This window comes from Crocodylus siamensis, chromosome 9 (assembly GCF_052110815.1).
Source record: "Crocodylus siamensis isolate JL-2025a chromosome 9, ASM5211081v1, whole genome shotgun sequence".
In the NCBI taxonomy this organism is placed as follows: Eukaryota; Metazoa; Chordata; order Crocodylia; family Crocodylidae; genus Crocodylus; species Crocodylus siamensis.
The window spans coordinates 58,481,085-58,498,424 of NC_143403.1; the positions used below are offsets into that span (position 1 = coordinate 58,481,085).

Consider the following 17,340-nt stretch of genomic DNA (forward strand, 5'->3'; position numbering starts at 1 on the left):
TACAATTTCCTTCTGAGGCATTCAGGGATAGTTGCAGAGCCTGAAATTACTTTGGATTCTATTTTCAAAACTACTCTCATTTCAGGTACTGCACATCCCTTTATTTAAAACCTTCTAGCACTTTTTTAACCATTTTAAGTTACCAGCTGTAATGCTCTTGCAGCCCTGAGTGGGGAGACGGGTTTAGAACAAGGTGAGCTTCTTTCTCAGCTATTGGATGGGGTAAATCAGATTCTGGGTGCCCCAACGTCCATGTCTGCCTATGTCAAAGCAGACTGAAAAATACTATTTGCAGCAGTGCCATGGCAAGGAAGTTTGGCACCCAGGGCAAACCCGCAGCAGCCTGCCCTTGTCCCATGCACAGATCTAGGGGGACACCCCCCACCCACGCTTGCTCAAGAGTGTATGTAGCAGCAGGAGCCCCCCTCCCCCCCAGTGAGCTCAGTTGGGCAGCGCCTCTTGGGGCCCCTTCATTGGCACCTGGGGTGGTTGCCCCATTCATCCCCCTGCTTGCTACAGTACTGATTTGCAGTCTCCACTCAGTGCCATCACCTATTGTCATCCTGATAGAAATGCACAAGTTGTCCAGATCACCCAGCAGAGCTTCCAAATCACAACAATAATTCAAGCCAGCATCTTTATTTTTAACACAGATTTTCTCCATATACTGTAAATTACTTGTTATCAAACATGTTATCCTGTATGGGGGCAGGGCAGCTATTAAAACATGTAGCCATCTTAAAAAGAACAGTGATTTATTCCAATATTTGAGCAAGCTAAAAAATACTGCAGCTTGGAAAAAGCTTGTGGGGAAAAATTACCATCCACCTCCTCACCAACAAAGAGAACAGGGGAGAGCTATAATAGGGAAGAGAGGGCATTCCTGTATCTCACTTTCTCCAGGGCTAACTCCTGCTAGGTGGGAAGGGTGAAGATGCTGGAGTTCTTGCAAGCTTTACATTATAGACTCCATGTCTTATCACCACTTTCCCGTAAGAGATGTCAAATCATTTGGGAGGGATTTTTGCATCTCTTCCCTTTGCCAAAGCCTTTGTACTACAACAAGGGAGATGTGTCTGTCCACTGCTCCATTCCCACCTCCAGGCTTCTGAAGGAGCCAGAGGAGAGAGGGAGGGATCAGAAGAGATGCTGCTATTAGACTTTTCAGGCTTTTGTTCCCATCACCCCAGCCCGTACTGCATCTCCTCACCTCCTTCCCCATCAGCATAGGCTCTAATCTTCCTTCCACTCTTGCACCGGTGAAATGGTCCAGAATCTTACAGCCATGGGGCTACTCCAGAGCAAAGCCTGCACCTCTGGATTCTGGGAGGAGAGTGAAGCTTCGCTTTCATCTGGCAAGCTTTCTTCTCCACCATAGCTAAAAACTAGTATTTGTAGAAAATCAACACAAATGTCCGCTGAAGTGTTTCTGGCTGCCACCCCAGACCCTCAACAAGGATTTCTACTCTGTTTCTTTCAAACCCCGAGTTCTGAAAAAATCCTTTATTGGTGTTTAAAGTGCCCCCACTTCTCCTTCCACTGACAACACAAATCATAGGACAGTGTCAGTGCACCTGCTCCCCATGCATGTTCACTGCCTCTGTCATCAGCCCTTGCCAGTGACTCTGCTGCTGTCAAGCAGAGCAAGACAGGAAATGCAGCTCCGTAGTTACAGGAGAGGGAAAGCCGTGATTTGAAGGCTCCTATGGAAAACTACTGAAATAAAATTCAAGGGGCAGCTCAACCACTTTCTGTTCAATGCAGTTTTATACTGGGAAGAGTTAAGTGACTGCTCTCCATCTGATCAGACCTGAGCCAGCAGCCACTTGATGGCAGCATCCTGAGGGATAGCCAGCACGGGTTTGTTGTGAGTAGGTCTGGCTTGACCAATCTTATTTCCTTTTATGACCAGGTGACCTATCATCATATATCTTGACTTTAAAAAAACCCTTCGATCTGGTATCCCACGATCACCTCTTAGCAAAACTGGCCAACTGCAGCCTCAGCTTCACCACGATCCACTGGCTGGGGAATTGGCTCTGTGGTTGAACCCAGAGGGTGGTGGTTGACAGAAGTCAATCGTCATGGTGCGCTGTAACCAATGGGGTCCCTCAAGGCTCTGTCCTTGCGCCAACACTATTCAACATCTTCATTAATGATGTTGACATGGGTGTCAGAAGCAGATTGGCCACGTTCACTGCTGACACCAAACTTTGGGGTAAAGCGTCCACACCTGAGGATAGGAAGGTGATCCAGGCTGACCTTAACAGGCTCAGGAAATGGGTGGATAGGAACCTGATGGTGTCTAACACCAAAAAATGCAAGGTTCTCTACCTTGGGAAGAAAAACGCACAGCATGCTTTTAGGCTCGACAGTGCTACGCTGGCTAGTACTACGGAAGAAAAGGGCTTGGGGGTCATGATTGACCACAAGATGAATATGAGCCATCAATGTGATGTTGCAGCTGGTAAAGCGAGCAAAATGCTGGCTTGCATCCATAGATGCTTCTCAAGCAAATCCCAGGACATCATTTTACTGTTGTATTCGGCCTTGGTGAGCCCACAGCTTGACTATTGCGTCCAGTTTTGGGCTCCACATTTCAAAAAGGGTGTGGAGAAGCTCGAGAGAGCCCAGAGAGCCACACATGATCCGAGGTCAGGAAAACAGACCTTATGATGAGAGGCTGAGAGGTATGGGACTCTTCAGCCTGGAAAAGCGCAGGGTCAGGGGTGATCTGGTGGCTACCTATAAGTTTATAAGGGGTGTCCACCAGGATCTGGGGGAACATCTATTCACCAGAGCACTCCAAGGGATGACACGGCAAATAGTCACAAACTCCTCCATGACCATTTTCAGGCTGGACATAAGGAAGAACTTCCTTACTGTCTGAGCTCCCAAGGCCTGGAATAGACTGCCACTAGAGGTGGTTCAAGCACCTACTTTGAATGCCTTCAAGAGAAATTTGGATGTTTATCTTGCTGGGATCCTATGACCCAAGCTGACTTCCTGCCCCTGGGGCAGGGGGCTGGACTCAATGACCTTCTCAGGTCCCTTCCAGCCCTAATGTCTATTAAATCTGAGTCAGCAGAAAGCTTTTCATCAACTTTAGAGGCCACCAGAACAGGCCCATAGCATGTAGTGCTCGTTCTCTACCCAGCCGCCAACAGTAAAGGTGGCAGGTCCATTTGCCACGATTCAATTCAATCTGGCATTGTGCTGGAGGAAGCCATTACTCCACTAGTTTCTACAGAGATAGAGGGCTCCTTCCCCTCCCCCCTTACTCCAAATGGTCATCCTCAGACGAAAGATGGGGAGAGAGTGTGAGCACAGAAGCAGCAGATGCAATATATGCCAGCAAAGAAGCTAGGGCTCTGACATCTTTGGCCTGGGCAGCCCTCTCACTAACACACAGCGTTTGGCAATATAGGTGAACACAAGACCCATGTTTAAATTCATTTCCAGACAAAACATTGGTTATTTGCTAGTTCTGCTCAGATTCAGAGGCTTCTCAAGTACTTGGTGCCTTTACAAATAAAAAGGCTGGCTACTTAAGGTGCATGTCAGACATGGTTTTGGGTTCACGTAAAGAGGGACAGGCTTGTATGCGTGTCCACGCATGTATCTGAAAAGCCTGAACATCTTTAGTTATGGAAAGAGCTTTATTAACCAACTGTTGCAGCAAAACGTGAAGATTTAGGCTTTGTTCAACTTAAGAAACATTCTGGACTGAGAATGGGTCTGTCCAATCAGATTTGGGACCAAGGAGGGAATGGGTGAACAGAGAATATGGAGCCCTGCCTACTTGTCCTTTAGTCATCAAATCTGTCCCCTTACAGTGACACACAAACACCTTGGCTGAAGTTTGGGTACAGGCCCGTATAGGAAGCCTCACTACACTTTATAAATAGATACATCTGTACAGAAATAGGCAGTCAGATACAATCCACAGGGACACTTTAAAAAACAAAACAAGAAAAGAAATGTAAAAACATCCTCCACAGTCCTGGCTATTGGCCACAACCCATTTATGGAAGGGATCCTGTCCCACAGGGAATGTACAACACATCCAGGTCCTGCCAAGAAAATATTGCACAGTGGAAAAATACTCCGCTCCCCAAGAGGCACCTTTGCTTCTGTCCCAATAATGGTGCACTTTCTGCAGGAGCTATGCCACCCCCAAAGGCGGAAGTGGTCCCACATCCAGCAACTACTGGATTGCATCCTGGCAGGTGTCCTTTGTTCCTGGTGACACATGTTCCTCAGTGTTCGTGGACAGCCTTGTATTTCCCAGTTTGCAGCAGGCTGCTGGGGAAGGTGAGACTCAGAAGAAATCGGATGCCTTCCGCCGTTTAGGCAAGTGGAGCAGGTTGTCAGTGATGGAGGCGGGGTCCTGGGTTACTGGAGTCTGAGAGACAGTCTTGGGTGTTGGGGTGCCGGTGGGTGTGTTCGTGCTACCTGCTGGGGTCTTAAAACCAGGGGGTCCTGTGTGGGCTGGGGAAGGGGTATAGCTGGCTCGCAGCGCTTTGTCAGTGTATTTGCTCGCAGTCCTGTTTACTAGTCGTTGCAAAGCAGGTGACATAGCTGGGCTCATTCCTTTAGGTGTGAGACTAGAACAGAAGCAGGGAAGTTTAGAAGGAACTGCAAATAAAAGCACTTACCACATATCAGAGGGATGGACTACGGCACTTCTCACAGGCCCCAGCAAGTCCTTCACTACAACCCCCCTCCCCTCTCCTGGACTACTTTAATTACAGCACAGGTCAGGACTCAAGCTGGTTGCTCTGCCGGTGCCCTGTCAGAAGCCTCCCAGATACTCTTCCATTCCACAGGCCTCCATTCACCTGTACGGCTCCCCCTCAATCATGTTTATGGCAGGAACCTTTTTAGGTCCTTCCCTTTTCTTTAGGCCCACTGCATCCTCTTCCCAACCTGTACAAGTCAGTCCTGCAGCTTCACTCCAGTTGTGGCCCAGGCCTTTCAACAGCCAGGGCAGTCTGGCCTTAAAGGACAGCAGAAAGGGCAAGGGCAAGCACAGCTACCTCCAGCTTTTTCAAATCCATTCCTAGCCCCTTCCTTCTTTTCCCTTCCCTCTTTAACACACTGATTTCATTCGCATAGGAAAATACTCTCTACCCTACCTTGCCTCCATGGGTTGTATATGGTGAAGAAATCTCACCTGGCCAAGTTTTCTGTGACTTTTCTTAATGCTTCCTGCTTCTTTGCTCGGTTCTTGGCAGCCACCTCATTGGCCATCTTGAGTCCCAACCTCTCCCTGCGCCCAGGCTCCAGGATCTGTAAACATAACAAATCAGTTCAGCCTCCAGGCTGTTAACAAGAGCACTATGTTACTGAGCCCAGGTACATTGACAGCTGTATTCCAGAGATGCATCACAGACCCCATAAAGATACATATCAGCCCATTTATTATTCACAAATTATTCACTCCCCAATCCACACCCAACATGGAGGTTCAATACCTTAAAGGCTGGTCCAGGGGTTCTGTCCACATATGGTGATTCTGACCCATCCAACCGCAGTGGGGTGCTCTCTATCTCTCCCCACGTCATAAGAGGAGACTCATTCACACCTACCAACAAGTTAAGAAGAATCAGCCTGTGATACAACACATCTGTCCAGACCACAATGCCTCAGATGCACGGTCACTGTCCCAGGACAGAACGTCGGCTTACCCCAAAGGCAGAGAGACTGGTTATGAAACAGCACAAACTGCTGGTCACACCATGGAACAACCATCTACCGAGAGGAGATCATACGCTCACTGAAAGCAACTTCCTTTCAAAGCACACCAAGTCAAATCCACAGCATTGCCTGAGAGTGCGTTACCAGCTACAACTCTCCAAATAGCCAAGACAACAAATACATTTGTGTCTTTTTCAAGAGGTTTACTCTGTTCATCTGGAAGTGCTTAACTTATGGCCAATTTCCCTCAACAGCCTGTTGTTTTATCCTTGTTTTGCTCTTCAAAATAGGAAAAACAACTGAACAACAGGAAATCAGTCAGAGGACTCAGGGCAGATGGACCTGAATCTCCTTTCAATTCAGTATTTAACATTGACTCAGTTTAAGATGACAGCATCCCTTTAACAATGCTGGAGAGACAGGAAACTCTACAAGATGTTCATCCAGTAGCTGACCTGTCAGGAAAAACTAGATCTTCTTGTTAGATGACTTATTTCTAGAGAGGAAGCACGAGTATCAGAGAAATGATCTACTCGGCAAATGCCCCCTGAAGACTTTGAAAACGATGCCAGGATCCCATTCTTCCAGGATGATGGATGAGAGTTATAGAATGGTCAGCCTAAGATCACTTAACACCCAGTAAAAACAGAGCAAATTGAATTATAATCAAGACAACAGATAGGTCATTTGCAGTTCAGTTAAAACTATAAATAAACAATCAGATAAGCCAGAATCATAGAAAATTAAGGTTGAAAGGAACCTCAGGAGGTCAATCTAGTCCAACCCCCTGCTCAAAGCAGGAACATCCCAGCCAAAGCTTTGGGTTTTGAAAACCTCCAGGGATTGAGCTTCCACCCCCTCTTTGGGTAACCTGTTCCAATGTTTTACTACCCTCCTTGTGAGAAAAATCTTCCTAATATCTAACCTAAATTTCCCTTGCTAAAACTTGAGACTGTTGCTCCTTGTTCTGTCATCTGCCACCAGACAGAACAGTCTAGCTCCATCCTCTTTGAAACCCCACTTCAGATAGTTGAAGGCTGCTATTAAATCCTCCCTCAGTCTTCTCTGGACCTACTAAGCCCAGTTCCTCAGCTTGCCCTCATAAGTCATGTGCCCCAGCCCCTCACCATTTTTGTTACCCTCCACTAGATTCTCTCCAATTTGTCCACATCCCTTCTGTACTGGGGGCCCCAAAAGCCAGTGAAATGCAAGCTAATACAGAAAAGATTCCATAGAGCAGAGAGGAGAGAAACACAGAAAACAGCAGGGCCCAACCAAAACTTGGATGAGACTCTCAGGATGCAGAACAAGGAGTCTGCAGTGCACTACAGATGACTGGGGAACCAGCCCCTGAGGCCACCTGGCACAAAAGCTCAGTGCCCTACGGGAGGTATCCCAATGTAGGCGTTGCCACTGGAAGGTTAACATTTGTGCGGTGCTTAAATCCATGCATCCTCCAAGAGCAAACCAAACGCTAAGAAAAAACATCAGTGCTCCCCGCCTCAAGTCAGCCAGGTTTTCCAAAGACAGCATTTGCCCTACAAAAGGATTCTAGCAGAGACACAGCTTTGTTCAGAGTTCCCAAGATGAGCAGTTTTTGCCTCTGATGTCTTGGATATGCAGAGTTATGCAGAACACCAAACATCATGCTGAGTTGTCATGTATTATACACCAAAGAGCTCTTGGCTCAGACACGCACAATGGAGGTCAAACCCACCCCCCCAGTTTCCAGGAACAATGTCTCCCTAGGGATGGATGTCTGGCACATCAAAAAGCAGAAAAAGGCTGCATTACAAATTGCTTTGCTTTTACAGCCGAGCAAAAAGAACCTCTTCTTACCAGGAACAGGAGAGGGGGTGGCCACAAACCCATAGCCATTCACTTTTGGAGACTCCTGAGGTATCAGCTCCTTCCCATCTGGCCCCACTTTGCCTTGTTTGTACTGAAACACAAAAGCCAGCATCAATCATTTGCAATTTGCTTGCTCAGTTTCCTCAGCTCATATGCCCTACCAATGGCAGAGTTTAAGCAAAGTCCTGTCTGCCAACTAACCTGGGCATTGAGGGCAGCTGCTTGCTGGAGCTGTGATTTACTCAGGGCCTGGCTGAATGGGTCCTTTAGAAAGCGTGTGTTTCTGTGGACAACTTCCCGAGGCTTCTTGAATACATCCTCCTCATCTGGCACACCTAAAAGAGCAAACTGCAGTATTACCATGCAGCCAAGAGCCCACAGTACAGACAGGGGAGTCTAAAGCCCACAAACAGCCTAATCATCATTCATCACTGGCATTTCTGCAAGACATGAAGGTCATGAGCCAGTGCGTTTTGCCATCTGCATCAGTTAAAAATAAACCTCTGCTAAATAGTTACATCTACGGCACAACACCTGGAAAGCAAGGTTAAATCAAGACTATTTTGAAAGGCAGGAAACCCACAAGTCTATGTGCTTTGCTGTTTACAGAGATTTAGGGCATGTTCAGTTGCCAAAGCACACAGGCCCAGAATGTGTTTGTGAATCAATTCAATTGCCTTATGCACAGCAGCCAGGGCACTAAATCCTACCCGGGCTGGCTGTGCACAAGCAAACACAGAACACGAAGGCGCTCATTCCTAAGAGAAACCCATCAGAAAACACTTGTTACTCCCAAAACAAAACACCCGTGCAACTGGGGAAACTGAGTTCCCAGGATACAAACAGAAGCCAGGCCAAGAGCCACAGCAACTAGAAGGTGAGGGAATGGGGTCCGGAAAACTGAAACAGGGCTCATTTGGCAACTGCAGGTATCCGCACTTTGCAAAGAGAAAAGAACAATAAGATCCCAGTGAAAGCAGCTCAAACTAGCAAAGCAGTAGGAGCAGCAAAAAATGAAATGCAAGTGCTACGTGGAATCCAGAGAGCTGCAAGACTGCACTCCAGCATCTGCCTCACCTGCTGGGTAATACATGAGGGAATTGCGAGCTTTGTACTCCCATGTCTCCAGTCCAGCTTTGCTGCTTTCAAGGGCCTGCTGTTCTGCTGAGGGCAGCGCCAGATTCTCTTGTCGCCGCTGGAATCAAATAAAGAACAAAGCATGAGTTTTAAATTTCTGCGCTGCAAAGAAAACCAAGCTCCCAATGCCTGTGCTTGCTTCTCTGGGTTTAGTCTCTTAGCTGCTCTGCTCATCTGTGAAGGGGAGCTCAGAGACTATTTAACTGGAAGAACTAGGGAGAATATCAGCAGGTAGCAGAATAACAACATATGAAACTGAAAGGGAGATGTACAGGTATTAGTCCTGGAAAAGCCTCGTGCATTTTTAAATTTCCCTCTTCTAGCATCCAGGTTGGATTCATTACATTTGGAGTGCCCCACTCTAGTGCCAGCCTGGTTTTCTGAATGGATCTGATACCTTTGGTGTCAGATCCATTTAGGAGACCAGATTCATGGTGGGGGCAGAGAAGTGCAAATTATTCTTACGGCACCTTGGTGGACTGAAGGTGGCAAACTTTGTGGGATCAAAGGCAAGTCCTTAACTAGAGAGACTGGCACTTGGGCTCCAACCCCTACGACTGTTTCAGACGCATTCTATGAAGCTAAATGGGGAAGACTATTTTTAACCATCTCCAGTCAGATTTTACCCACAACATTTTGTATCACAGCACAGAGGATTCTTAACATCAGGAGCTGAAAGAGGCAGGGTATGTTTCTGCAACATGCAATGGGTTGACAGATGAATAAATGAGATCTGCTCTTTAACTGCTGTCTTTGATGATGTTGCAGCTTTGAAAGGGGCCTGCCAAGAGTTACAGGTCTGCCCTTCTACAGCCCTTCACATTTTCAAAGCTCTCTCCAAACATAAGCCTTAGCACCCATGAGTAAGACATCATTATCCCTGAGGGGGGAGGTAAGAAACTGGAACAGAGGGATGCAAGTGATTATCATAGGCCACAGCAAATTGGAGCAGACCCCATATTGAAGCTTGGTGCAACAGATCCCACCCCCCTGTGCATACACAACTCAAAGTCAAGACAGTGAATCCTTTTCCTTTACTGTAACAACCTTGTATCTCAAGACAACCATGTATCTGTATCTCAGAAAGTCCGTGGGACCCCCACAGTGAAAGGGAACATAAAAGCCAACAGAAACAATGAAGCATATTTCTTTCTTGCTTGGTTTAGCAGATGGTGGCATTTCCCACAGCTTAAATGTTTTACAACAGCTTGGATACTCTCACGCCATTTCCCCACCTGGGCAAACTCCTCTTCGGCTTTGTATAACCAAGCATGCTTGGCCTTCTCCTTCTCTTTGGCCACTTCCATGATCTGCTCAAACGAGGCATTATCCTCACTGGTGTGTTTTGCTAGGAAGCTGTCCAGGCTAGGAAGAACGTCCTTACCTTCTTCCTTTTCTGCATCTCCTAAAAACAAGAAAAAAGTAATTAAGAAAAGACGCTCATGCCTCCCTACCCCTTCCTGTAAAGGTCAGTGCTTAGTTACTAATCTGTTTTGGAACCCTTTTCACCACTGGTCCACTATTCACTTGAGCACGGGTTAGCAACCTACAGTTCATGAGCTGAAAGAGGCTGGATCCAGCAGGGGAAATTGAAGGTGCACAGCAATACTGCACCCACTTCCCTCTCCTTCGCAGAGCCTCCCTCCACAACTCTCCCTGCTGCCATCTCATGCCCATGCTCACACAAAGAATTTGCCCCTGTCCGTTGCCACTGAAGACAGGGACTGGTGGCAAGGGAAATCACAGGCAGCTTGGTTGCATCAGGGGACAGAGATCTGCAGCCCACAGCTGGGGGCTGGGTTGGACTTGGCAAAAAAAACGTTGCACACCCTTGCTCTTGAGCACTGGCGAGGACTCTGCATCTTAAGGTAAATACGTATGTGGTTCAGACCAGTTTTGAGTTGACTTCAGTTACGAAGGACCTACAATCCATTTTTCCATAGGCCCTTTTAGGACCCTTTGCTGGTTCACATTAAAGCACTGTTATTCCTGTTCCTTCACCTGCCAGGCTGCGCTCTTTTATGCATGCACATATGGGTATGGCCCTATCACCCTGCCCACAGGCATTAGATCAGCCTTTTCTGGGCGATATAACGAAGCCACCTCCTGAGAACTGCCTAAACTAGGAGCCTGCATTCGGGAGCCATGCAGCATCACAACCTGGGAGAGTGCTTCCCTTAGCAGAGTTATAAAAAGTCCTTCCCTCATCTGGCACTTAGCAGAATATTAATATCAGAGGAAACTGAACTCACAATGCTATCGTCCTTTCAACTGGAGGATGCCCCCCCACCCTGCAAGGAAAAGCCCCTTGCCTACCTTCCTCTGCAGCTTTGATCCCAACCTTGGGCTTGTTCAACAAGGAAGGGGCAGTACCTGGATGTACCTCAGGTGTTTCAAATGTGGCCGGAGTAACATCTGTAGCAGAGAAAAATTCCAATGCTATGAGCAAAGCATGAAGTGGGACATCAGCTCATTAACCCACCAGTCAAGCAAGAGGCAGCAGCTTCTCCAAGGGAGCCAGCCATTTGCTCCTGTTACTTATCACTGGCATGTAACTTCCTGCTGGGAGAAGGGAACTCTAAAAAGCAGGGAAGGTTGTCAAATGATGTATATCTGATTCAGTTCTAACCACTGATGAGCCTTCTGCTCTGCTAAACGACCAGCCATATTCCTACTGAAACCAATGACAAAACTGCCCAATGACTTGACTTGCAGGGACTGGACCCCAAATGCTGTGGTTCTGGGATTTAATCAAATCAAAAGCTCCCAACAAAAAACAAATCTTAGCACATGTTTGAGACAGCCCTGGCTTAGGTTGTTAGCAGCACCAATCCCACTCAATGAGGCACAGCCTTCGCTGCAGAGGGGCAAGATATCAGTCAAGTACTAGCTATGACTTTCTAGGAACGCACCCAGACACCACAGCAAGAACTCAACCAGTGGTGGCTGTGTGGCAGCATTCCTGCCTACCACATGAGAGATCTGGATTCAAGTCCCAGCTGAGGTGACTTGTGCTTCTTGTTATCTCACTCACCCCATCTTCTTCCAAGCCCAAAGGGAGTTAGTCCCAACATGGATCAAAGGGAGCAGGAGAGCACAAAAGCCCTCATGGCTCACCAAAAACATCTGGGACTGTCTTCTAGCTAAAAGGGAGGTGTACACCCAATGGAAGGGAGGGGCCATCACCAGGGAGGATTATACTGTGGTTGCTCAGGGGGGCAGTCAGGAAGGCCATGGCAGAGATAGAACTGGGACTAGCTTCCTGGATTAAGGACAATAAGAATTTCTTTTTTAAATACATGGGAGCAAAAAGAAGGTACCAGGTAACGTGGGACCCCTGCAAGACAAGCTAGGAAATTTGGTCGTCACACCAGACAACAAAGCTAACCTGTTTAACAACTTCTTTGCCTCCATTTTCCTGAGCAGGGACCAGATCAGCCCCCCTACCGGGCCCCCCTCAGGCCCCAGGGGAGGCGCACTTAGGCCAAGGGTCAGGGAGGATCTAGTCAGGGAACTTCTGGAGGGACTGGATGATCCAGCTGGTCCAGATGATCTCCACCCCAGAGTGCTGAGAGAGAATTAGCTGAGGTCATTGCGGGACCCCTGGCATGGCTGTACGAGCACTCGTGGTGCTCTGGTGTGGTGCCAGAGGACTGGAAGAGGGCCAATGTGGTTCCCACCTTCAAAAAAGGGGGGAAGGAGGACCCGGGGAACTATAAGCCAGTTAGTCTTACCTTGATCCTGGGCAAGCTTTCTAAGAGAATTATTCTGGCACATGTCCACAAGGGGCCAGCAGCAGAGATTATGCTTAGGGGCAACTAACACGGGTTCATTAGAGGCAGGTCCTGTCAGACCACCCTGGTAGCCTTCTATGCACCAAAGCCTTAGGTGCAGGGGTAACAGAGGACATAGTCTTTCTGGACTTTTGAAAGGCCTTCAACACTGTCTCTCACCCCGTTCTCATTAAGAAACTGGGGGACTGTGGTGTCAACACCTACACAGTCAAATGGGTCGCCAACTGGCTGGAGGGCCGTGCCCAGATAATGGTGGTGGATGGGTCATTTTCAACCTGGAGGGATGTGGGCGGGGGGATTCCGCAGGGCTCAGTCCTTGGGCCTGCACTGTTCAACATCTTCATCAGTGACTTGGACAAGGGGGTAAAAAGCACCCTGTTCACATTTGCTGACAACACTAAGATGTGGGGGGATGTGGGCATGTTAGAAGGAAGGAACAGACTACAATCGGACCTAGACAGGTTACAGGGGTGGGCGGACGAGAACAGGATGCGTTTCAACACTGACAAGTGCAAGGTGATGCACCTGGGAAGGAAGAACCGCACCATACCTACAGTCTGGGGAACTCCCTTCTCGTCAGTGCAGAGGCAGAAAAGGATCTTGGGAGACATCGCTGATGCCAAGATGAACACGGGCCTGCAGTGTGGGGATGCAGTCAGGAAGGCAACTGCACCTTGTCATGCATCCACAGATGCATCTCGAGCAGGTCCAGGGAGGTGATCCTCCCCCTCTATGCAGCACTGGTCAGGCCGCAGCTGGAGTACTGTGTCCAGTTCTGGGCGCCGCACTTCAAGAAGGATGTGGACAACATGGAGAGGGTCCAGAGGAGGGGCACCCGCATGATCAGGGGGCAGCAGGGCAGGCCCTGCGAGGAGAGGCTACGGGACCTGAACCTGTTCATCTTCCACAAGAGAAGGCTGAGGGGGGATCTAGTGGCTGTTTACAAACTAGTCAGAGGGGACCAGCAGGCACTGGGGAGTCCCCATTTCCCCGAGCAGTACCAGGAGTGACCAGAAATAACGGTCACAAGCTGGCAGAGGGTAAATTGAGATTAGACATCAGGAGGCACTACTTCACTGTCAGGGCAGCTAGGATCTGGAACCAACTTCCAAGCGAAGTGGTGCTGGCTCCTATCCTGGGGGTCTTTAAGACAAGGCTTGACAATCACCTTGCCGGGGTTGTTTGACCCCAGTACTCTTTCCTGTCATGGCAGGGGGTTGGACTTGATGATCTGCTCAGGTCCGTTCTGACCCTACTAACTGTGAAACTATCCAAGTTCCACTACAGGGAAATCTAAACAAATCTAAATAAGTAGATGCCAGCCCAGGCAGCAATCCCCAAAACTAGGTTGGGAGAGAAGGTCAGTGAAACGGTCTCAAAAGTTTATATAATACAGGTCCATACAGCACAACACACCTAGTGGCATGTTTGCTTAACTGAAATTAATAGGAAGCATAACTGGGAACAAGTTCTCTGCACTGGCTATTGAATGAAACTGTACATCTACTCTGAACAGCAGGCACTGCTTGCCTCCAAGCACAATCACAGCAGTTTATGGCATGAACTTGTATTTGCCTTCACACTTTCTCACTGTGCATCTGACTGTTCATTGCATCTCTCTTCCCTAATACCTTCGTTCTGCTAAACAAGTTGCCAACATGCATTTTTAAACAATTTAGAGCTTGCATTGGACCTATTCTTAAAGCAATACCTGAAATAAAAATGGGTATAGTAAAAGCTGTGCTATTCAGCATCTTACAAGCTGGGAAACCGGAAGCGCCTACCACAGCACTTCTGGTTTCTCTGAGCCCCCATGGCCTGAAGCAAAGCACCCTGCGCTGCTGAGCCCCCATGGCCTGGAGGCCTAACAGACTGCATTGGGCTGTGCAGAGCCTGCCTCCCTGTCCCGGGGGGGCAAAGCAGCAGGAGGGATGGCAGTGCCACAGGAGGGGCAGAGGGATGCCCCAGAAGCAGCAGGGGAAGCAGTAGCCAGGGCCACTCAATTAACTGGCATATTTTGTTATTCGGCATCCCCCATTCCCAGGGGATGCCAGATAACAGAGCTTTTACTGTATATAACAACATGCCGCTACATTATCCTTCTTGATCCATCAAGGTGTATTTCACATGACAAAATGCTTCCTGATAGAAAGGAAGTATAGCATGGTTCAACTGGTCTGGCCAATTGCATGTCTAACGTGACTGTCTAAGAGCTCATGTCTCAGAGCCTGAAGTAAGCTCCAATCCAGTGGGAGCTAAAACATAAAATTTGCCATTTACTGGGTCAGACCACAGGTCCATCTTGCCCAGTTTCCTGTCACACAATGGCAGGCAGCAGAGGCTGAAAGGGAGAGTGAACTGGGTCTGACCACGGTTTTTTCCACTGTTCCTCTCTCACTTGCAGCCTCCAGCATTTAAAGTCAAGGAAGCTCCAACTCAGAGGCTGTAGACCTCACTCCTGTGCTCAGTAGCTACTGATACCCCTTTTCTCCTAGAATTTGTCCTTCCTTCTGAACCTCGCTAAACTGTCAACTTCTATACCTGATGGCAACGAGCTCCATACTTTAGTGACAAGCTGTGTGAGAAAGAAATTCCTTTTATTTGTTTTAGACTCGCTGCCTCGTATCACCTTGTCACCCCTCATTCTTATACCGCAAGGAACAGGATGTACTAAATCTCTGTGGACTTTCTCTTTGCCATTTAGTATTTTGTAAACCCTTATCATGCCCCCCCCTTAAGTTTCTAAACCGAACACGCCTGGCTTCTCCAGTCTCTCCTCTTTTGAAAGCCCCTCCATACCACCAACCGTCCCTGCTGCCCTTCTCTAGTTCCTCCATCTCCTTTCCAAGGTGCGGGGACCAAACCTGGGCACCGCATTCACGGTGTGGGCACCACAAGGAACTAGAAAGGGGCACAAGGCTGAGTTCAGAAAAGGTTTCCTCGTGTGCTGCTCATTTCATGTCTGCCTCACTTCAACCCTGCCTTCACAGCAGCCCTCACCAGCCACCAACACCACAAGCAACACGCACCGCTCTCCAGCCTGGTCCACAGTGCCATGCCCTTCACTCCCGGGCTTTAACGACGCCGACGTCCAGGCAAGCACTTGCTGCTGGCACAACAGCGCTCAAGAGAGATGCAACCTGCACAATACTTACACGGCGCGGCAGCGTCCCTGCCCGAGCGGCCCAGCGCGGAGCCAAACTTGATGGCGATCTGCCGCATCTTCTCCAGGTCACCACTCTCCTCTGCCTCCAGGTACTCACGCTGTGCCCGCAGCCGAGCCACGTCGGGGAAAAAGTCGCGCTGGATGATGGTCTCCAGGCCCTGCGGGCGGCACGTACAGCCCAGCTGGGGGGGCGTCGCCCTGGGGACCGGCCTCCCCTCCCCCACCCGCTCCTTTTCCCCATCCCCCCCTCCCGCGGCCCCGCCCCGCCCGCACCTCGATGTAGGCCTCCTCGTCCAGAATCTTCTTCTTGCGCCTCGCGGCAGCCACCACCGCCAGTGCCGCCACCTCCCGCCCCGCCGGCACCAGCGCGGCCCCCTCCACCTCCGCCGCCGGCTCCCCCATGGTCTCGGCAGCGCCCGCAGTGACCCAGACACGACCCGTCCCTCGGCGGCCGCCGTCCACAGCCAATCTGCGTGCGCGCAAGGGCTGCCGGGATTTGTTTGTATCGCTCCCCCACCTCAGTCCACCAGGCAGCCGCGCGGAATTGGCTGGCGCTGCAGCCGTCGAACCACAGAGAGCACGGCTAGAGCGGCGCGCGGGATTGAGCGCCCCCTGCTGGGGGGCGTGTCCATGCCGCGGGGGGAGGGAGGAAGCGGTGCTGGGCAGCGCCTGTCCCGGAAGTGCCGCGTTTGCCTCTCGCCCTGGTGCCGGCTAGGGGAGGGGGAGGTTGCTTAGCCGTGTTTAAGAGGCCTCCCTGGGAATTAAATAGTCTACAATGAAAAATGTATAAATTTGTTGTAATTTTCTCGGTCAGAGTGTGGGACGGTTGTTTTGAATCCCTGCCTCTGCTGCTCCAGCAGAGAAAGCTGTGGCCGGGGGGGAGGAGAGGGGAGGTGACGTGGCCCCTTGCTCTCTTCCCTAGCAGCTCCTCCATCTCTGCCTTTTTCCCGGGAAACTTCCCAGTCTGCTGCCCCCACCCTGCTCTCCAGTCTCTGCCTCCCACCCAAACTCTTCCCAGTCTCTGCTTCTTTCCCACCCTCACCCCTTGCTGTGGATGCTGCTCCTGCTGCCTCTGTTCTGGGGCCCCTACCTGGCCGAGCAGCAGCGTCTGTGCTGGGGAAGGAGCACCATGCCTGGGAGAGACCCGAGGCAGAGCAGGCGCCGAGCTGCACCTGGCAGTAAGGGAGGAAGGAGCGGGAAGGGGGCAGAAGCTACAGAGTGGGGAACAGGAAGCTGCTCTGGCCCTGACCCAGGCTCCACAGCCACCTGCTCCTCACTCTGCTTCATATGTCAGTGTGAGATGAGCTCCCCACCACATGCTGGCGGGGGGAGCTCATCTTACATTTGAGTAAATATAGTATTTACAGGCCTCAATAGTCACTTTTATCTCATTTAGTTAGCTGCAGACTGAGCCAAATCTGAAGCAAAGTGCTCCATACAGCAGTGCTTTTGGTAAAGGTGGCTCTGCAAGTTGAGCAGTTGTTAGAAAGTCTCCAGGTGGCCTGCAAGCATTAAGTGCATATTTCTGAGAGAGAAAATCCACACGAGTAAGCAGAACACAGGAGAGAGGTCTGATTTTGCCAGGAACATGCAAATGAGACTTAACACAGTAATACCTTTACTTATGCATTATCTATGAAAGCATCACAGCAACGGCTACTGCTTGTGAGTACTGCACTGCATAATAGGTTT

At 49.6% G+C, this 17,340-nt stretch overlaps 1 protein-coding gene across 1 annotated transcript; it reads right to left on the bottom strand.

Annotated features, from left to right (window-relative positions):
- Positions 1-623: 623 nt before the first annotated feature.
- ESS2 (ess-2 spliceosome associated protein) lies at positions 624-16,178 on the bottom strand. Its single transcript, XM_090063086.1, has 10 exons — positions 15,922-16,178; positions 15,638-15,806; positions 11,005-11,103; positions 9,924-10,093; positions 8,629-8,746; positions 7,753-7,886; positions 7,540-7,642; positions 5,478-5,587; positions 5,177-5,292; positions 624-4,607 (listed from the first exon to the last, which is right to left on the bottom strand). Exons 1-10 carry the CDS (start codon positions 16,048-16,050, stop codon positions 4,322-4,324), a joined length of 1,434 nt encoding a protein of 477 aa, XP_089919212.1. The 5' UTR covers positions 16,051-16,178; the 3' UTR covers positions 624-4,321.
- Positions 16,179-17,340: the final 1,162 nt, after the last annotated feature.